At 44.0% G+C, this 22,873-nt stretch overlaps 1 protein-coding gene across 1 annotated transcript; it reads right to left on the minus strand.

The window, feature by feature from the left end:
- Window positions 1-1,947: 1,947 nt before the first annotated feature.
- CA7 (carbonic anhydrase 7) lies at window positions 1,948-22,122 on the minus strand. The gene is made up of 7 exons (XM_020989439.2): window positions 21,966-22,122; window positions 17,050-17,247; window positions 10,528-10,646; window positions 8,638-8,733; window positions 7,142-7,204; window positions 6,278-6,433; window positions 1,948-3,265 (listed from the first exon to the last, which is right to left on the minus strand). Exons 1-7 carry the CDS (start codon window positions 22,003-22,005, stop codon window positions 3,143-3,145), a joined length of 795 nt encoding a protein of 264 aa, XP_020845098.1. The 5' UTR covers window positions 22,006-22,122; the 3' UTR covers window positions 1,948-3,142.
- Window positions 22,123-22,873: the final 751 nt, after the last annotated feature.

The raw sequence follows: 22,873 nt of genomic DNA on the forward strand, positions 1-22,873 counted from the left end.
AATCAATGTACCCATTTATCATTTTTCTTATTTGTTAATTTCACTTATTGAGTGGGTGTGTATCTCATTGTACTTAGAAACAAACCAGATACAACGTTCAATGATCGTAGGGAATTTTATTTGAAGTTAATTTTTTTTAACACCATAAAATAATGCAACTAAGTTTCTAAGACTGTTAAGTGTTTGAAGGAACCTCAGAAATTATGAAGTCCAATGGTCTTGAATTTGTCTTTACGTTTATAGCAACCATTAATTTCTCTTCAGAAAGACTTGTCATGTATCTTAGAGACTTTCAAGGAGATCCTGATCCACATTTTCCAGATAAGGAAACTGAGACTCAGGAAAATTGACTTCAGGTCATGCAACAAGTTAATGAGAAAGCTAGGGCTATAAGCCAGAGGCAAATGTTCTTTTTATTATGCTATTTATTTTACCATTTTGACTCCAGGAACATTAGGCACTCCTCAGGATAAGCTCACCATTTGAAATCTCATCTACCTAGAGATTTATTCAACTTCATTACTCAACTCCTCCACAGTACTTTCAGTCACTTCTTCCCTCTGATGGGGGGTTGGGGAGCAGAGGAATGAACTCTTCCAATCAGCTGCTCTGCTCGGTTTCACTCCAGGTACATCAGGTGCCTAAGCATGGGGGTGAGGATCGGGGGTTCTTCTCTACCCCCTTTTCAGCTCCCTTTTGGATCTTGCCTTCCCTCTTTAGATTGTAAGCTCCTTGAGGTCGAGAACTATCTTATTTGTATCCCTAGTGCTTTGAATAATGCCTGGCACATTGCAGGTGCTTAATAAACATTCACTATTGAGTGTTATACTGCCTCCATTTTTATGTCCCTAAACTAGGTTTGAAAACAATTCCCAAATAGTTTCTGACATGGATCATGGATTTAGGGCTGGAAGGAACCTTAAAACTTTCCATGTTGTTTGAGTTTACAAGGTTGTTATTGCATACATTGTTTCTCTTGGTTTTCCTCCCATCACTCTGCATCAGTTCAGACAAACCTTCTCAGGTGTCTATGAAACCATTTTTCCTCATTTCTTACAGCTAGTCCAGCTCCTCCATTTTATAGATGAGGAACTGAGTCTAAGAGAGTTTAAGTGACTTGCCCAGGGTCATGCATCTAGGCAGTGTCAGACGTGGTATCTGAACCCAAATGTTTCAGACTCCAAGTTAACACTCTACATACACATGAGTAATGACATTAGTTATGGTCCTTCTTTGAAAGAAAGCAGAATTGGATCCCAAAACTGATCTTTACCATCTATATGACTTTGAGCAAGATGCCTCCTCTGGTCCTCAGTTCCATCTTTAAAATGTGGATAATCAATAAAGATTGTTATATGGTCTTTTTTTTTTTTAGGCAATTGGGCCTAAGTGACTTGCCCAAGGTCACACAGCTAGTACAAGTGTTTAGTGTTTGGTCTGAGGTCACATTTGAACTCAGGTCCTTCTGACTTCAGGGCTGGTGCTCTATCCACTGCGCCACCTTGCTGCCGCTGTTACATGGTCTTAAAGATTTGCCTAGAGCAGATTAAATGAGAGGTTAAATGACTTGTCCAGAATCAGAAAGCCAGTTTGTGTTAGGGGTAGGATTTGAACCCAGATCTTCCTGACATTTATGCCCGTTTCTTATCCACTATACTTTGAATCATGGCTCAATTCATGGTTTCATTGATTGTTGAGATTTCATTAAGTACAGAAGAAAATATTAATAGGGTAGATTAAATTTAAAAGTGTGATATTAATTTTTTGTGAATAGCCAACAATTAAATATTTATTAGCTTGCTCTCTCTCCCTCCCTCTTTTTCCTTCCCTCCCTCCTTCTCTTTCTCATCACACACACATACACACACACACACACACACACACGTGTGCCCAATAATACATGCACCAACCTCACAGATATGTTGTGAAGAAAAACACTTCAAAAACTTGAAATTAACTAGAAATAGTTTAATAAACTTTATAATAAACTAGAAATTAATTCTGGCCAATTTGTTAAACTATCTTCTTCTAGAGTTTATGGCCATGCTTCATATGGATTCAGAGAACAAATCATGCTCAGTACCATAAATTCTTTCCTTTCTCTATAGTTTATGTACCAAGTTAAGTGACAGCGGCAGGGAAAGGGGGGTAAGAGCATCACAAAATGAATGAATGAACAAAGAAATGAATAAATGAATGAATGCCTGAGCAAGTGAATGAATCAATGCACAAGTAAATAAATACCATAATCTGTGGTTTCCTCCCCCTCTACCCCTCATACCTCATGCCCATCTCTACTGTCAGGGGGCAGACTGGACAGACAGCAGATCAATACAAAAACACAAGAAGTATCACATCAATGTTTTTAATGGCTGGCAGTGAAATGTCAAAAAACAAACAAACAAACCCACAGCCTTCTGCAGTTCCATTTCCAGTGCCTAGTTTCAGTACTCGAGGTAAGTTAATACTGGTAAGGGATTTCCCACCTGCTATAATTATTGCTTTTGTCTTGCCAACAGCTGCCCATGGCCTTGGAGCACAGGGCCTTGTCACAGTAGAGGGTTCAAGAGGGGCAGAGCTGCTGGAGGGGAAGAGCAAAGTGATTCTTTCCAGGGGAAGGAGTACAGATGGGAAAACGTACCCCTAGGAAGAAGCAGGCAGGTCAAACCCCCAGAGTCATTCCTGGCAGTTACTAATATCAACCTCCCTTCTCCATTAATCAGGAACTAAGAAGTCACCCTCTCACACTCCTATTTCTTGCCTCTCCTGGTGGCTCTAGCCCAGGTAGATTTTAAAATCTCCCCCAGCCTTGGATTTTTTAAAAGCCTGGCCAGTTTCAAAGCTGTCAAAGGATTATGGAATAGCAGAGTGGTGGGGGTAGGGGGTTTCTTAGCATTTAAATCAGGTGATTGCTTTGGTAAGAAAGACTCCCAAAGTAACTTAGAAATGGACTGGAGGGAACTAATAATGTAGCCATTATTGGCTAATAATAATGGCCATTCCCTCTTCTACTCTGGCCCCAACCCCTAAATGGCTCTGAGAAGTCAGTCCATGACCAAAGGGGCCGCACACCTGGTTTGGTCTTAGCTGATATGGAAGCACTTTGGACATCATTGCTGTTACTGTTGACAGCATGACCCCTTCAGGACTTGAAAGAGGCCTGAACTACTCTTCCCTTCAGTGGCTGAGGGGGCCGGAAATTGTTCACCATGCGGACCTTCTCATCATCCTCTGCAGTAAAAAGGAGGCTCCGGAATTTTTCCATCTGTGGGAAGGCAAATCAGCAACACTGGCTTAGGCTTACAAAGTAGGCGATGAGTTCTGGCACGGGTGTAAATGTGAAAGATGAGACAGAACTGGGCTTGTGGTATTCTCCGATCCCTGCATTCTTTTCTGTCATACCCATGCAAAAGCAATGATTTCCCCATTTCATATTTATTTTGTTGGCTTTTGGTCCCTGGGTCCCTAGTTTTGAGAGGCAATCCCAGCAAAGTTTGCTCAGCAAAACTTCCATTCTGTTTTCCTTTCTCAACTTTTCCAGTAGGGACCTCTGAACTCTAATTTGTCCTCCAGGCTGCTGCCCACTCTCCAACCCTACTTTTTTTCCATATCTCCTCAAACTCTTCTAATCCCAAACCATTGGAAAAAGGCTTAGCATGTTCCATTCTACTGTCCAAATTGTGGAGAAAAAGTAGCAAATGGCACAGAGAAATACCACCACCACCACCATTTTATAGTATTTCCCTCACGATTTTCAAATCCATTGTTTCCAAATGGGTGGGCTCTCAGTGAAATGCAATAGTTCTCATTGAGTATTTCTCTAACCACTTAGGGGTTCATGATCATAGTCTAAGCAGTAAATAATTACCTAATTATGTTACAAATTTATTTTTCCTCTGTGACAACAAGCATGCACATGTTTTGAGCATTATATGTTGGTTTCTACAGAGATTTGAGACCATCAACTTCTTTGGAGCAAAAATTATTGCAGTTACTGTGAGAATTTAATGAATAAAATCTAAAAAATATTATGAGTAGGATGAATAGAACCTGGGAGTTCAAAATAATCCTTTTTTATGTTTTTAAACAAAAAACATTTGGGAATCACTGGTGTAGTGGAAAGAACCATTTTCAGAGGTCTCTGTCTATGGTAGGCAGCTGGGTGGTGCCATAGTGCATAGAGTACTGGGCTTGAAGTCAGGAAGACTCTTCCTGAGTTCAAATCCGGCCTCAGAAACTTTCTGGCTCTTTGACCCTGGGCAAGTCATTAACCCCTATTTGCTTCTGTTTCCTCATTTGTAAAAATGAGCTAGAGAAGGAAATTGCCAAGAAAACCCCAAATGGGGTCATTAAGAGTCAGACACAACTGAATTGTCTGTGGTCCTGAGTCCATGAGATTATAAACTTCTTGAGATCATTTGCCTCTTTTTGTATCTCCAGTGGTTAACACAGTGCCTGGCACATAGTAGGTGCTTAATAAATGTTTGTTGATTGACTGATTGATTGAGTCCTAGTCCTTTCTAGTTCTTAGTCTACCATTACTAACTCTAACCTTGGCCTTGACCTCTCTGGGCACAGATTTTCTCATCCAAAAAATAGGAATAATATCCCTTCACTTCAACAAACATCTGAGCACCTCCATCTAAGACATGGTGCTAAATCTGGGGAATAAAGGACAAAAATAGAACAGTCCTTGTTCTCAAGGCTCTTCTGTTCTACTTGGCTTTCACTACTCACGTATGCTCCCTCCTAACATTTTTAGAAGGTCAAATGAAGTAACAGATATCATTTTCTTTGTAACTTTCATTCAATAAAAAAAAATGGCAGGTCTTATTGTCTTTAGCTCCCATTCACCTAACCCCACTCTACTTCCATTCTATCTCCTATAGTCTGATTCGCTGACCATTAACTACTCCCTACTAAATTGTTGGTCAATAACAATTCAAAATGTGACTCTGGCCTGGGCATTTTAAGATGCATTTTAACATGGGGCTCTCTAGTTGAAGCAAAAATCTAAGGCCCATGCAGATTTTCCTTAAAAGTTTCTTCTTAAAACACATTGAGATTGTACTTGATTTGGATTTGATTCGCTCAGGAGACTAAGGGTTGGCCTTAACATGGCTTCCTGGTGATTGGAGGACAAAAACAGTCCAGGATGGAAGCCAAAAGAAATTAAGTTTCTATCTTCATGACATCTCTCTTATGCAACAATTTCTCTCCCTTCACTACCATCTTACTTCAGACTCTCATCAATAATCTTGTCCTTCTGGCTTTATGGGACATCATTCCCCCTCCTTCACGCTGAGATCCAGTCAGACTAGCCTCTGTTCCTCACCCATGGCATCTCCCACTTCTGTGTTTTTGCATTAGTCATTTCTCATGCCTGGAATATACTTCCTTCCTTATCTTTACCTCACAGAGGCCCTTTCTTCCCTTAAGATACACCATCATCTTTTGCATGGAGGCTTCCCAATTCCCCTGAATGCCAGTGACTTCCCTCTCAAACACCCTTGTTATAACTACCCTCTGTGTGTGCATATATATACATAATAATTTAACAATCTGCTTTCAAGGAGCTTACATTCTAATGGTAGAGATAATAAGTACATACAAAAATATATACCATAAACATAAAGTTAATAAATATATATATACTCTTATAGGGATACAATTACATATAAAAATATAGCATAAATTTAAAAATAATAAATACATATACCCAGATAACAAATAAATAATAACATATATACTTATACATGTGTTTATTACTTATTATGTTATATTATTGCCTTCATACTCATGTGTATACATATGTGTATATATGTGTGTACATGTGTGTATGCATACACATATACAAGTGTGTGTGTATATAAAATATTTATATGTACTTGTCAGCTCTTTGAGAGTAGGGATTGTCTCATTCCTTGCACTGGTATCCCCAGCACATGGCACAGTGCTGGGCATGTAGCAGGAGCTTAAATACTTGTTGATTAGGCAACTTGGCCAAGATCACATACAGGTAGTGAGTAGTAAGCTGGCATCCAAGCCCTGGTCCTCTGACTCCTCCAAACGCAGGGCACCTGTACCAGGCTCTCATAATGCAGAATGCTAGACCATGAAACTTGTCATCTGGGGGTGGGGGGAGTCCTTAGCTGACTCAAATCATATCATGGACACTCATCTTCATATAAGGTCAAGGCTGGCGTGATGTCCTGTCCCCTGCCCCACCCCTCTGTCGTGCCACCCACCCCTGTTCCTCCAATCCCTTATGACTCACCTGTTTCTCTGAAATTGTGATGGGCTCTTTAAGCACTATCCAAGTCACACTCTCACTCAGGGGCGGTGTGGTCAGTGACCCCGGGTAGGTCCAGTAGTGGAGGTTCACTGGTAGAAGGCATTTGGGATTGAAGCTGTTGAACTGGGCTTTGGTTCCCTGGGAAGGGGAGTCAGCAGAGACTCTGGTTTAGGATCCTACAGGAGTAGTTTAGAGCTTGGGGAAGGTGAAAACAGAAATCCCCGCCTAAGGTTAGCCCACATAGATTTGTGGTTTCCTTGCCCCCTTATGTCACACTATAGAATTTATTTCTGTGGTAGAGTAAAAAGAATATTTATCTAGGAGTCTGGAGACCTAACTTAGGTGGTCCAGTGGATTAAGCACAGGAACTGGAGACAGGAAGACCTGAGTACAAATCCTGCCTCAGGTACCTACTAGTTATGTGACTCAGAGTGAGTCCCTTAATTTCTCTAAGGTCCTTGGGAGGTAGCTACTATTATTACCCCCACTTTACAGTTGAGGAAACTGAAGCAGGCATAGGCTGTGATTTTGCCAAGGTTATACAGCTAATGAGTGTCTGAGGCTGGATTTGAACTCAGATCTTCCTGACTCCAGGTCTGATCTTTCCACAGCAGCCCCTAGCTTGTGGGATCAGAATCAATCTAATCCGTCTTGCACGAGTCCTTCAAATCCCTTATAGTTGAAAATAGCTATCTTTCTTCCTCCTTGCTCCCCCCACACCCACTCTAAGGGCTACATGCCCAAACACATTCACAATTATAGCAAGTGGCACTTTGGCAACTGAAACAGATTTGGAGAAAGGACAAAGAATGCAGAAGAAAGCCCCAAAGTCTATGAAATACTCACTTTGAATCTGACCATGTACAGTGCATCTGTCAGTCTGTTCATGCTGGCATGTTCATCTCCAGTCTGGAATTTACAATGGATAAAATGGTATTGAGAATGTCTTCCGGGCATGTTCATTTCTGGCCCAGGATTCAGCACCCTGGACACCTCCCACAGTCACAAAGGTGTTGACACAACACATCCATGTCCTCTTCTATCCTAACCCCTGGGTGTGCCTGGGGTCTGTCGGTACAAGGACAAAGTTCAGTCAACCCTGGTGAGGAGGAGGAGGTGACATTGCATGGCTTATAGTAGGAAACTGACCCCTTGCTTTCTCCAGTATGAATCCTAAAATATTAGAAGGGGAAGGAAATTTAGAGAACATCTTTTCCGACCTCTACCCAATACAGGGATCTCCAATACAGCATCTGGGTAGATGATCATCCATGATGCCAGGTACAGTGGAAAGAACATTCTGATTCTGGAATCAAGAGCTGGATTCAAATCCTAGCTCTCTTATTTACCTCCTAAGTGACCTGGGGAAGTCACTTCCCCACTTTGGGACCCAATTTCCTTATCAATAAAATGAAAGGTCTGGACTAGGGTTCCTCCTACCAAGATCAAAGTCCTACAAACCTATTGCAACCTTAGAGATGAGGAAACTGAGAGGAGATGTTACTTGCCCATGATCAGACAGTTAATGAAGAACCAGGCTAGATGTTAGGTTCTCTGATTGCCAGGCTATTATCCTTCCCACTGTATTACACAGGGATTTTAAGCTCAAAGAAAGTAGCAGGGGGAAGTACACTGGGTTTAGAATATGAGAACCTGGGCTTAAATCCTATCTCTGGCAATTACTCCCTGTATGACCCTGGACAAGTCACTTCCCCTTTGTGGGCCTCAGTTTACTTATCTGCAAAAAAAGGGTATTGAACAAGATGGTTTCGTAAGGCCCCTTCCAGCTCTAATATCAGTAGAGCTATATTCTACAGACCTTGTGCTGAGATTTCTAGGAAATTATAGGAGTGGGTCAGGAATACACAGATATCTGGACCACCTGAACCCAGATTTAGATTTATTTTTTTTCCCTTTTTTTTTTGGCTAGGCAATGGGATTAAGTGACTTGCCCAGGGTCACACAGCTAGAAAGTGTTATGTGTCTGAGGCCGGATTTGAACTCAGATCCTCCTGAATCCAGGGCTGGTACTCTATCCACTGCCCCACTTAGCTGCCCCAAGATTTAGATTTCTTGACTCTTCAACCAGTGATCTTTCATCACTGTGATGTCTGGCCTAGAAGAAAGTTGAAGGTATCAGCTTCCCTCTCCCCTTAACCCATGAAGAAGCATCAAGTGCCATGGAGAGAATGGGCAGTATCATTGTTCTCCTCTGCTCATCCTTGGGATTTTCACTAAGTGCAGGCAGGCAAAAGAGAGAAGAACAGGGGGGAGGGAGGTTGGAGATGTTTACATAAACCTAGGAGTCATTGCAAGCCCCTCCCTCTAGAAAATTCACTCACCTCCAGGAAGATGCCAACCACAGCCAGGCCATCTGGGGCTGCAGCTGCTTCTGTGAAGGTCTTGTATTTTTTTCCATTCCAGTGGACCAAATGGAGCTGTGGAAAGGGACGGCCATACAAAAGCTAACTCTGGTCGCCTCCAGTGGCTCCTCTGTTCGGGGCCCATCTAACTAGTGATTTATGGAGGCCAATATGTTCCCTACCTTCTGATCCCATTCTGGCCCCTCCATCAGGACATATTAAGCCAGGCTCTTTGGTTATCATTCTAGTGCTTGGTTGGTGGATGAGGGTTGTCCAGGGTTATCCTTGAATCCAACCATTTCTATATAATGGAAACCCTCACTAGATTTGGCAATCAGGCCTACGTTTGAATCCTGGCTCCAACATTTACTGGTTGTATGACCTCAGCCAACTCATTTCATCTTTCTAGCCTCCATGTCCTCATCTATAAAATGGGAATAATAATCATTGCCCTACCTATCTCATGGAGCTGTAATGTGAAAGTGTTTTATGAACCTTAAGGTACTATAGAAAATGTGAGTTACAATTATTCTGGTCGCCTTGATGTTACATTGGAGGCAGGTGTTATCAGCGTTTATCTTTGTTGACCTTTTCTACCTAATCTATCTCAAGTCTGGACCAATCTCTTCTCCTTCCATTTTATCACAACCTGCTCTAGTTAGAAAAGAATATAATGTGGTAAAAAATAATTGCACTTAATGCAGAGGTATCTTGGTAAATGATTAACAATCAGGTTTCAAAAAAGATTACACATCATACACACTTTTAGGCTTAATTTGCATTATTTTCCCAAATCACTTTCTTAAGTCCACACAATCAACAACAAATCAAGCCCTGATCTATCACACTTGCTGATTTCTGAGGTGCAAATGCTCACACTGAAAATGTAACCATGAACTCTTCCAGTCTGAGGGAGCTAAAGCACACCCTTGAAGGTGCTGATCTCACAGATGGTTAAGGTCTTATTACTAAATATAAGTCACCCAAGCACTGTCCTCACAATAGTCTTGAGATTGGAGTCAGGAGGACCTGAGTTCAAATCTGACCTCAGACACTTGACCCTGGGCAAGTCACTTAACCCCCATTGCCTCACCAAAAAAGCAAAAAAAAAAAAGTCTTGAGAGGTAGGTGATTGTTGTTCAGTCATTTCAGTCATGTCTGATTCTTCGTGACCTCATTTAGGTTTTTCTTGACAAAGCGGTTTGCCATTTCCTTCTCTAGTTTATTTTACAGATGAGGAAACTGAGGCAAACAGGGTCAAGTGACATGCCCAGGGTCACATAGCTAATAAGTGTCTGAGGCTGCATTTGAACTCAGGCTTTCCTGATTCAAGGGCAGGCACTCTATCCTCTTGAGAGGTGGGTAGTTCAAAGAATTATTATCGGGGGCAGCTAGGCGGCACAGTGGATAGAGTACTGGCCCTGAAGTCAGGAAGACCTGAGTTCAAATCCAGCCTCAGATCAAACACTTGACATTTACTAGCTGTGTGACCCTGGGCAAGTCACTTAACCCCAACTGCCAAAAAAAAAAAGCAAGAAACATTAAAGAATTATTATCCCCACGTTACAAATGTAGAAACTGAGGTCCAGAGAATAACTTTCTTCACAGCATCGCTGTGAGCTAAGTAGAGCAAGGATTATTGTCCCCATTTCACAAATGAATAAACTAAGTCTCAGAGAAATAAAGTGACTTGTCTTGTGTCACAGAGTTGGAACCCAAAGATTTACATTACTAATTGTGGAATTTCAAGCAGAGTAGAAGGCAGAGGGTGAAGAAGGAACCTTCTCTGGGCCCCTCAGTCATAGCACATGGTGGGAGAAGGTATGGTTCTTTGTTCCCCCTATGGAGAGGGCAGAACCCTGGTCTTACCTCACTGGAGAAGGACTTCCCATCCACTGTGTGTTCTGAACCTAAGCTGTGCTTTTTCCCCCAGTGAAAATGGAACTGCTTCAGCCGGTAGGGTCCATCCAGAGGGCCCCCATGCACCACTATGGAGAGAGACAGAGGGAAATCGAGAACTCTCAGATCTTCATTTCCCTTAAGGAAATAACAGTATAAGTAAGATGGCACTTTACTATTCAGAAGGCCTTTCTTACAAAGATTCTTATCTAACACTAGAAGGACATTTACCAGATAAAGATCATTAGTATTTGTATGGTGCTTGATGGGTAGCCCAGGGAGAAGGGGAGCCAGTGAAGGTGGGACTGGGATACTTCCCAAGGGATTAGAGTGAAAGTCCAGCTCCAAAGGAGATGCCTCAGCCTCCCCTCCCCCAATCACAGCAGATTAGCCAAGAAGCTAATGATTAGCCTAAGGGGCTCCTTTCAGTGTCTTCTTTAGGCTACATAGCTCACAAAGATGAGGAAACTGAGGCTCAGAGGTCAAGTGATTTGCCCCTGGGTAACATACCTAGCCTTTAGATTTTGAGATAAGCCAATACACTATAAAGCCTGCAGTGGATTTAGCCCTAGAAGGGAACTTGAGGACAGTCTAGTCTAAGGCCTTTATTTTATTAAAAAAAAAAGGAAATTGAGGATTGGAGAGGGGAAAAAAACTTGGCCAAGCTTACAAGTGGTTCAGAAGAGCCCAACATCCTCGAACAAATACAGTTTCCCTTCCTCTACCACATGCTGTCTCTTATCAAAAGTCTCCCTGGGAGATGGTACCATGGCCAGCAGCAGCCTATGCCAGGCTCAGAGATAAATCACAAGGAGGAAAGGAACAGGGATACATTTTTCATTTGGAAAATGTACACTGTCCTAATTCTGGTTGGCTCTGGAGCCAGCCAGAACTGGAAATCCCAGGGTGAAGAAGGGGGCTGTGTCCCCATTCAGGTCCTCCCTCTCAACCCACTAAGCACATTCCTCTGAATGAGCCAGACAACTAGAAGGAAGGTTAACCCTTGCAGGCTCTAGTAACAGCCAGGAAGTGTCTAGTAACAGTCGGCTTCCAAACAGGAGGCAGCAGTTGATTAACAGAGGGACTCACTAGTCTAGAACTTCATTCTGCTACTTTGGATTCAAAGCTCTCTTCCTCCTTTCTACACCTGAGATAACAAACGTCATCCCACTCCTTCCTGCCCTCTCACATAACAAGCTGTCCCACTTACCAGTTTCTCTCCCTGACTCAAGCCAAGAAGGAAGCTGGGAGAATGGCTGTGCCAGTCCTCATAATGTTGAGGGATGTTCCTTTGGCTTGGAACCCCCACTTTCCTCCTTCACTCATGCTCAAGAGGCTCCAAGGGGTAGGACACTAGATCTGTAGGTCCTTTGGGTCTTTTATTCTAAGGAGGGCCTAGAGCTGTGGGGGACAGAGGGATGGCAAGGGCTGGAGGAACTGGGAACAGCAAAAGAAATCCCTGTCTACCAGATAGTGGAGCTATATTTGGAGCAAGAGACTTTGGCTTTGTCTGTTCACAGAACAATTACGGTACAATGGCATGGCTGTATTGTATTGTTCTGTTGTCTTTGTTCTGATACTGCTATAACAGCTAGCATTCATTCGGCACTTTAAATATACTACCTCATTTGAGCCTCATAACAATCCTGAGAGATAGGTGATGCTATTATCCCATTTTAAAGATGAGGAAACTGAGGCAGACAGAGGATAAGTGATTTGCCCAGGGTCACACAGCTAGTAAATGTCTACGGCAGGATTTGAATTCCAGTCTTTGTGACTCTAGGTCCAGCTCTCTATCCACTACACCACCACTGGCTGCCCACCTATATTGTGTTGTGGTATGGTTATCCGGTCACATTTCTATGTTGTTGTACTGTTGTGTTGATGTGTTGTTGCAATAATAGAGTGTGTTCTCATTGCCGTGTTGTTCCTTAGTTGCAGTCTCACAGCACACATGCTATCGTCTTTGTATTGCTCTGTGTGTGTGCACACACGGGAGCGCTCACGATTGTGCAGGACAGTTATATCTGGGTGTTTCTATGTCACTACCCATCTCCCAGGGCTGTTGTAAACAAACCCTAACGTTCCAGAAGGACATGAAATGTCAGAATTGTTGTATACTTGGGGTATTTCATTGTTTTCACAAAAACATGTCTAGTTGTGTCTATTTGCATTATCTCTTTGCTGTGTTATTGTGCTTCTTTTGTATCTTGACTTCTCCAGAAAAAATAAGCCGGTCTCAGGGGTCACTATAATTGTACTCCCCTGGGGGTTAGGTTTTATGTAGCCTCAAGGGTACTATATCAGCTTCCAGTTCTGGCTTAGGGCAGCCTCTCCTGCCTCCATTTTTGTCAGCAAGCCCATACCCCGGCACCAGTCTCAGAAAGAGCCTGAAAATGCCCAGTTTTGGGTGGGCCACACGAAAGTGACCGCGTCTACAAGCAGATCACAACACGGGAACCTGTGCCAGCCCCCAGATGCCAGCCAGCAGATGCTTCCCATCATGGCTGAGATAGATGCGGCAAGCCAAGGCAAGGAGCTGGCTCTGGGCTGACTCAGAGAGGGCACGGGATTTGAAGGAAAATGAGCATTAACAATCAAGTCCACACTTCATCCCAAGGACAGGCTGAATTTGTTGCTGGTCTATTTTCCTCATCGGGGACAAATGAGGACAAGACGTGCTCCACTGACACTCCTCCCCTATAACGTTCTGAACCAGGGTAGGGCATTCATTGCCCAGCCTGGTCTCCTTCCATCTGGAATGGGGCCAGGGGCGACCCTTGGCAAAATCAGGAAGTCATAAAACCATAGGACTTAGAAGTAAAAAAAATAAAAATTTTAAAGCAGGAGTTCTTTTTGGGGGGGGAGAGGCAATTGGGGTTAAGTGACTTGCCCAGGTCACACAGCTTGTGTCGTGTATGAGGTCACTTAACCCCATTGTCTAGCAAAAACAAACAAAAACCCGCTTTAGGAATAACCGAGGACTACCCCCTCTTTCTAGTGGAGAAAACTGAGACCTAGAGGGAAATGGTTGGTCCTTGGCCATATAAGTAACAAAGGAAGGATGGGAATGCCAATACTAGCTAGATCCAATGGAGTCTCCACATTATGCCTTTTCCTCAGACAATGAAGTCTAATCTGTGGCACCCCAATCTCCTTTTTCCTCATGCCCTTTTTATTTTATACCCATGATCATTTTTAAATGAGGCTGATCAATGACTAATCCTCCAAGCCCTGCTGAGAGAACTCTGGGAAGAGCCAGCTCCTGAAGGTTCCTATTTTTCCTAGTTTTGTCACTTTTTAATCAGAGAGTAGCGCTCAGGGCTCACCCCCTGGCACTGGGCCCTTTTAAGGTGAGCTCCGGTAACAGGCTCCTATTTCTCCCTGAAAGGGACAGAGAGCTTCAGGCCATTAGCTGAGGGGACTCTTATACTACCTGAAGGTGACTAGAACCTGTCTGAATTTTAATTACTGGATTGAGTATCAAGTTGGCCCCAAGTCAGGCCACTGAGCTGGTGGTTCTTATTGGATAGACTACTTGGAAGATCAGGAAAGGAGAGGGGCATGAGAAGTACATGCAGCTGTGAACTGCCATGTTTCCCTTCCCTTTATTGGCGCCCTTATCTTTGTTATATGCAGACTGGCAGTATCAGGTTTAAACTCTTTCCCCTGCTGCCTTGGTAGGGGAGAAAGAGCACTACATTTGGGGCCAGGAAATCTCATCTTGAATCCTGGCCAGACCACTTATTCTCGACTATGAGGAAGCCATTTGCCCCATCTCAGCCTATCTGGAAAATGAAGGGGCTGGATAAGATTAGGGGTCTTAACCTGTTCTGTGTCCTGGATGCCTTCGGCAGCCTATGCAAACCTTCTGATCCCTTTTAAAGGCATAAAATACACAGAATTATAATTGAAAGAATTTTTTTTTTGGCAATTGGGGTTAAGTGACTTGCCTAGGGTCACACAGCTAGGAAGTGTCAAGTGTTTGGCCTGAGGTCAGATTTGAACTCAGGTGCTCCTGACTTCAGGGCTGGTGCTCTATCCACTGAGCTATCTAGCTGCCCCTATAATTGAAATACATTATATTGAAATATAGTTAGCAAAATGTTAAAAAAAAAATGCTCCCAGACCTCCAGGTGAAGATCGCCTGGATTACAGGGACCCGGTAGGATTGCTTCTAGCTCAAAAATCTTTTAATCTAGAATGGCTGTCCCTCCGAAGTGGGCTAGAGGAGCATTTAACTGGAACTAAGCTTGGGCTCTAAGCCCAGCCTAGGAAACATGTTGTAAGCTGCCGTACAAATGTGGGCTGTAGGGATTATTATAGGGAGTCCTTCCAGAGAGCGTTTGCAGAAACAGCAGGAGAAATGGGAACGGGTACCTTGGTCAGAAGCTAAAGGGTAGCCAGCAGGTGTCTAAGATTAGAAAGATCAGAGCTGGGACTGATCCACATGGGTAAAGGGAGTTTCCCAATAAGGATGAAATCTGAGGGTCCAACTTAAAGAAGTTGAGGGAGCAGCCTTCTAACCTATTCTAGTCTGTTATTCATCTTTTTAACTTCTTCAACAAACCTCTCTCATCTAAGTTAAGAGTCCAAAGCCCTGTTCACCCAACTTGAGATCTGACTGGAGAATCATTTAACCTTCCCGAACCCTACAAAATCAGGCTCCTGATTTCCTGATGTGTTGTATCAACTGGAAAAAAAAAAAGGATTTATGGTTATTTGTTAGATATTCACAAAGGTGTGCCGGAGTCAACTCAAACCAGCTCATGAGAGCTGATTGTTACATTTTCAATAAAAGTACCTCAGAAATTGGCAGATGCTGCACCTGAGGGCTTGATATGGTTTTGTTGATTGTTTAGACTTACGAACCTGATGGAGAGAATGTTAATAATGCACACTAAACTTGAAAGTATGTCCTGTTTGTTTTTTTTTTTTTTTTAGAGATCTGGTTGTTAAACATTTACAAGCACAGTTGTGGGCATTGGTCCATTTCTGAAGTGTCCAAACTCTGAACAGGGTATGTGACAATGGAAAAATACTAACACATCCCATAGTCCCAATGGGGATGCCTAACACTAAGTGTCATGGATCCGCTGTAGGCTCCTCCTGTGACTTTTCCTAGACAATCACCAATGTCAGGGGTGAGGGTAGAGATCAAAGATGGTTTGGGCTTCAAGGACAGTATAAGGGAGACTGGATATAATGAGTCCATCCCTGAGAGTCTAGGTGAGGCAAAGGAACTGGGGAAATTTGGCAGCGGCACAGTAGATAGAATGCTGGGCCTAGAGTGAAGAAGACCAGAGTTCAAATCCAGCCCCAGACATTTACTAGCTGTGTGATCCTGGGCAAGTCACTTAACCCTGATTTTCTCAATTTCCTCAATTGCAAAATGTGGCTAATAATGGCACCTACCTCCTAGGGTTGTTGTGAGGATCAAATATGATAATTGTGGAGCATTTAACACAGGGCCTGGCATATAGTAGGCACTATATAAATTATTGTTGTTATTATTATTATTATATTCCCCACTCCCATACCTTTTAAATTCCTGAAATCTTCCCTTCATATATTTTCTTCCAAAGGCCAAAATCCTTTCTAGAAGAAGGATGGAACAGTAGAAGAAACACTGGACTTTATTTGGATTTAGATGACTTGTCTCCAATACTAAATGAATGAATGAATGATCAATTCATCTCTTGCTCTCTGACTCTCATTTTCCTAGTCTGTAAAATGGGTGGAACTCTTCCAGTTCTAACATTCCATGAGTCTGTGTTTCTTCAGCCAACAGACCCAAAGTCTGACTATCTTTATCATTGCACAATCTTGACTCTAATACAGCCCAAAGATACTAATGGGGTCAGAGAGACTTCAGAGAGAGGAAGGACAGAATTTACATTAGAGAATTAGTATTTAGACCCATTCAAATCTGAGACTACCTGGTTTCAGCCTTGCCTTGTATAAAATAGCTGATAGCTTTGTTGGTGCTCACACAGCCAAAGTCAGGGACCAAGGCCCAGGTCATCTGCAGCTAGGACCTAGTGAGTTTTCCCATGACATTTGATGGCCAGCTTGACCCACAGGACAGGTTCTGACCTGTCCCTCTCCAGGATAGAGGGGACAGGGGAAGAGAATATACACTTATGGAGCACCTACTATGTGCCAGGCACTGTGTTTAGCACTTCACAATTATTATCTCACTTGATCCTCACAACAACCCTGGGAGGTAGGTGCTATTAATGTCCACATTTTACAGATGAGGAAACTGAGGCAGAGAAATTAGGTGACTTACCCAGGGTCACATAGCTAGTAAATGTCTGGGGCTGGATCTGAGCACAGGTCTTCCTGACTCTATTCACTGAGCCACCTAGCTGCCCAGGTGAAAAGAAGAGAAAGAAAGGGGTCGTGGAAGGACCAGTGACTGACTCCTAACTTCTCCACTATGTTCTTGTGTTCGTTGAGAGACCCAAGTGCACCAGACTACTCACTCACCTGTCCTGTCATCCACATCATCAAATTCCACCATGACAGAATGTCCATTATTGGAGATGCTTAGCGACATGCAGGACTCATAGGCCAGGACCAGGGGCTTCAAAGTAGGGTCATAGACAGCCCGACTGGAGACAATGTCGATGGGAGACTGGCGGTCCCCTTGGGCAATGGGGTATAACTTGTGCCATTCAGAGGGACCTGTGCAAGCAGGATACCAGAAAATAAGAGCATCAGCCCTCCACACCTTCTCTCACTCTGTCCCCTTTGTCTTCTCCTACCTGGTATCCCCATCTTTGGTATTCTACTTCTCCTTCCAGAATGGGCTCAAATGCCATTACCTACAGGAAACTTTCCAAAATCCTCCCCTCGGTAAGCAACCTCTCCTTGCCCTGCCTTCAGAGCAATTCTGAACTCCTCTTTTGGACTCCTATTCTAATGTATATCACATATGTCCATATGCCAAGCTGAGAATCTCTACCAGCCTGGCATTGCCTTAAGGGCGGGGACAAATTCTTATTTATCTTCCTATTTCTCCCAGTACACCGCACAATGCATTGTTCTTACTGGTTACTTACTAAAGCTGTTTTTTGTTGAATGACCAAGAGGGACATTGTAGGACAATTTGGGTAGGACCAGAGTAGTTCTCCCCGAAGTCACCTCCCCCATTCAGGACAGCTCAAAATATCCATTCCCTCCTTTAATAGCCCAGAATGGTAGTGAGCATTGTCAGCCTATGACGTTCTAGCCTAACCGCCATTAACACACTAGGACCTTGAGCTTCCCTGATTGAGGCAGTAAGGTATCACAAGTCAAGAAGACCTGAGTTCAAATCCCACCTCAGATACTCACCAGCTATGTGACCTCGGGAAAGTCATTTTGACATCTGTTTACCTCAGTTTCGTCAACTATAAAATAGGGATAATAACAGCAAGTACCTCCCAGTGTTTTTGAGGGGACCATGTGAGTTAATAATTGTAAAGCACTTAGAACAGTGCCTGAAACATACTAAGTACTATATAAATATTAGCTATTATTATTATTATTATTCCTATTTAGGCCTCAGTCTCTTCTATCAAATGAGAAAGCTGGATGAGATCACCTCTAAGGTTTCTAACAGTCTGTGATCCTTATTTGGAAACATATCTAAATGATGAGATATCAGGATTAGGGATGCTCAAAGACCAGATCTCACCCAACACTTAATTTATAGGATCTTTAGAAACCAGACTCACCCAAGATCCTCATTTTACAGATGAGGAAACTAGAGCTGAGAGAGATAAAACGACTTACCTAAATTAATAAAAAATTCAAACCCAGGTCCTCTGACTCCAATACTAATATTCTTTTCCACCTCATTATGCTGCCCCCAATCCTTAAATGAGTGGCTACTTCTCAAATATCTGACCCTCCTAAAATATGTATGTATGTATGTATATATATGTGTATATACATACACATACATATACATATATATGTATATATGCTTTGGTAAAGGAAAAATATAAAGGTAAAAATAAAAATAAAGAATTTACAATTAAATTTCAGCTCTTTGGGAACTAAAGGGAGACATACATGGAAGAATTTCTCACATAGCCAAACTACTAGAATAAATATTAGAGGGAAGCTAGAGTCATTTTTCCCTAAAAATCTTCAGGAGAAGAAAGGACTGTCCTTCCCAAATGGCTTAGCAGTCATATGCCTACAGGTAGGCAGCTGGACTAGCTATCTCTCCAGCTAATCCAGTTCAGTATTCCGTGGCTTGACATTTCCCCAATATATGGACCATTCAAGACATCTGATTCTACTTTTCCACCCCGCTCCAGCCTTTAGGTTTATCTCATCCCTCTCGAGGGAGAAGGAAGATTCAAGATGTGACCACTTGGGCACTTATTAGAATCATAGGATTCTAGAGAGAGCAACTGTGGGTGCCCGTTTACAGACGAAGAAACTGGCTCATCAAAGTTAAGTGACTTCACCCACAATTATACAGGTACACAATTATACAGAGTCAGGATTCAAATCTGGGGTCTTTTGGACTCCAGATCCATTGCTCTTTCTATCAATTCTGGTGACAGGTTTAGGGGAATGGAAGCTTTGATTACTATGAGGTTTTGGTTAAGCTGTGGATTTGATTTCTCTAGAATACCTTGCTCACAGTAGACATTTAATAAATGTTCATACAGTAAACTTGCAATATGTCTATTCCCCTAAAGTCATAGGAAACCTGGTGCTCATGAGGGATTCCTTCAGTGAGGAAAAGTCTGGTCCAGGATGATCTCCCCATGGATACTCTAGGACTCCTATAATCTGAGCAGTGTTAGGGACCCACCATCTAGGATAAGGAAGGGACAGACAGATTGCCTATGTTTCACCATTAAATCCTCATCTACTCTTAAATTGGGAAAGCCATTGCATATGGCTTGGTCTTCAATATAAGTGAATGCATATCCACACCTGGGCACACATATGTACACTCTCAGGAAGGCATATTCAGCTTTGAAAAACACCCAAGAACATAATCACTCGGCAAGCATGTATCAATGTTCACTTGTTCATACCCCCACATACACAAATCACACAATTTATGTAAGGCTAATTGGTAACAAGGGGAACATTGCCTCACTTGCTCTGCACAACACGCGTCCCTACCCCCCATTTACAAAGGCAAGAGCTAAGCTTTAAACCAGGGTCTACACAGTCCAGAAGTCTTAACCTCCTACAAAGCACTTGTGCTCCGGCATATAACCAAGCATTCTAATGCCTTGCCATACGTGTATGCGCACATACACGCACCTATCAAGCATATGTTAACACAAATGCAAACCTTTGCGCACAATGGATCATACAGGTAGGTGGATATACTTATAAAAATCCACACCTCCCTGCCTCTTACCCACATCCAGGCATTTGTACCCAGCCACACATGTGTAATTCACACAGAAAATCCCCAATGTCCCTCCAGCATCCCCCACACAAACCCACCTGTATAGGAAGGCTCATAACACTTGTCTCCCTACTGGCTCCCTGACTCTGAGGGTCTGCCCTTGGGACATTTCTACCACTCCATAGGGAGAACATCCTTCTATGACTATTTTTACCAGAGGCTGGTGGGGCTTCCTCCCTCTCCCCCTTTTTAGCTTCATAAATTTTCCTGGGGAAGCTGTGGCAAGTGCTAGGATTCAGATCAGATGCATATGACTCAGATTCTCACAGCTCCTGCCTCTCTGTTTATTTTTAAATCCCCCTTTTTTTTTGGCCTGCTGTAAATCCTCTCCCAGGAAAGCAGCTCCTCTGATGAGGCTCCCCACCCTGAAAGGGCAGAGCTGACTAGGGCTACAGGCCACCCTGCCCCGTAAGGGCTGGTGACTGTTGATGAGTACCTGTTGTGCTGCTCTGATGAAATGGGCAGGGCAAGAAAACGATGTCAACCCAAACTCCCCCTCCCTGAGTGCAAGGGAAAGCTCAGAGTGGAAACGTACCCACGCTGGGCCTAGATCAGGTGAAATCAACATGCTCTTAGGTATGAACTCTCTGTACTCATTCCCTTCTGATTTTGTTATTGCTCATCTCCATCTCATTTGCATCTCTGTCTTTATTTCTGTCCTTGTTTGCTTTTGTCATTCTCTTTTGTCTGTTTCTGTCTCTCTGGTCCTTCTCTCTATCTTTCTTTTTTGTCCATTTCTCTCCTTGTGTCTGTCTTTCTAAGCCTCTCCATGTACCTCTATCTCTTTCCCTACCAGTCTTTCTACCTCTTTCTCTTTTCAGACACAAGTGGACTTAGGGCCATTGCCATACCATCCACCCCCAACCCCCCAAAAGCCCAGAGTTAAAGTGGAAGCCTTGACATACTTTCCATGGATGATCTCGGCACCACACGTTCCTTCCTAGTTAAAAATGACCCATTCCTACTCTCTGGCTCACATTCTCCATCTTCCTCTTTTGTCCCCTTTTCTCCCCCAGTCCTTGACTGAACACCTAAATGTATTTTTCTTCCCAGAAAAGGACCCAGTCAGATGCACAAACCTCTCACACACTGGGGGCCTTCCTTCCAGGATGGGGGCAGGATCCCCCTCTTTTCCACTCCCATGACCCTCCTCTTCAGAAGGCTGCCAGGTCAACATGTGTTTCAATGAGTTCTCACTCCAGGTAGCTAGGGGCCAACTCAGGTTAGGGCTTCTGCAGGCTGGGGTCCCCCCCCCCATTCTACCCTGGTAGGCATGGGAGGTGGGGGGATATGTTATCTGTAGGACTGAGGCTGGATGCAGAAAGAGGAGCAAAGTGTAGCTCAGACTTTGCACCCACTTAGCAGTGTCCTGGTCTTCTTGGGAAATGGAATTTGGGGTCATAAGAGCATAAAATGTGATTTAGAGCTTTGAGATCATCTAGCCCAACCTCCTCATTTTAACAGCAGGGAAACTGAGACCAGAGAAGGAAAGTGACTTGCCCAAGGTCATACTGAGGGGGTAAAGAGGAATTCTGGGTCCAGGCCAAAGAACAGATCTGAGGAAGTGGATCTGGATTTGGGAGGGGGGGAGGTGGAGAAGGGAACTAGTTCCCATCTAAGAGTAGGGTGCAGATTGGAGATGGAGAGTCTGGGGGTCCAGGATGAGGGGGAGGGCACAGGATTCCAAACCAGGGTAGGAAGGAGTTGGGCTGGAAGTCATGCCTGGGGGAGGGAGCCAGAGGGTATCTAGGAGGTGAAAGAGGCTCTGGGGCATGAGCTTGGGAAGCGCGGGCGGAGATTCCTGGGTCTCCGTTAGGAACCGAAGCGGGGAATCCAATCCCAGCTGAAGGTGGGAGGTCCCGGGTCCTGCCTGGAAGCAGGAGCCCTGGGTTCACGCTGCACTTAGGAGGGGAAGATCCAAGGGGCCAGGGGCCTACATTTCGGGGCGGGGGTACCATGTCTGTCCTCCTACCGTCCTCCTGGCCGTAGCCCCAGCCGTGGTGGCCGGTCATACCGCCGCCGCTGCCGTAGCCGCTGCGCACCTGTCTTGGCTATAGCTCTGGCTCCCAAGGCTCGCTCTGCGCGGAGCCGCCGCTGAGCCCCAGCTTAAAGCCTCCAGCGGCTTGGCTGCGGGTGGAGATCCTTGGGGACCCGCCTCCCGCACGCATTCTGCCCCACCTCCTCTCTCCCCCCACCCTACGGGGCCAAGAGCTGTGGAGTTGGGGAGATAATGAGACGGGGACTGGAGAAAGGGAGGAGGACTTTTAGCCGCATCCGAGAGAGGCTGGTTGGGCACGTCTTTCCTAGATTGGGGGAACCCTGAGGGGTGGGCAAATTGGCAGATGGGCAAGGAAAATTGAAGGAGGGGTGGTGGTAAACAGCTGCCGATGTGGTATGACTTGAGTAACTGCAGGCAGGTGTCATCAAAAACATCAAAAACCAAAACAACGCCCCCACTCCCCTCAATGTCCCAGGAACCTGTCTGATATCTAAAATTTCGCTATTAGAGATTCATTTATTGGGTTGGATCCTAAGACTTTTGGGATCCCATAGTTCTATTATAAATGAATGAATGAAGCATACTTAGGAGTGATGACACTTTAAACCTCTCTCTTTGAGTGACAACTGATTGAGAGAAACATTTCCTCTAAGGGAGATGGATCAGAGGACAGATGCCAGAGAGAGGGAACCTGTGTATGGGAGAGCCCTGGAAACAAATTTCACTGGCCTCCCTTTTGGAGGAAGTTGGAAGATTTTGGGAAAAGTCAGATCCAGACTCCATCCCCTCAGGATTCCCCAGAAAGGCAAAGCCCATTCCCCAGGAAAGAGGGGAAGTCAAAGCCCTCCTGGGACACAGTTCTGATGAGAGGGCTTCACTTT

Source organism: Phascolarctos cinereus, unplaced genomic scaffold, assembly GCF_003287225.1.
Source record: "Phascolarctos cinereus isolate Bilbo 61053 unplaced genomic scaffold, phaCin_HiC Scaffold_2;HRSCAF=192, whole genome shotgun sequence".
NCBI lineage: Eukaryota > Metazoa > Chordata > Mammalia > Diprotodontia > Phascolarctidae > Phascolarctos > Phascolarctos cinereus.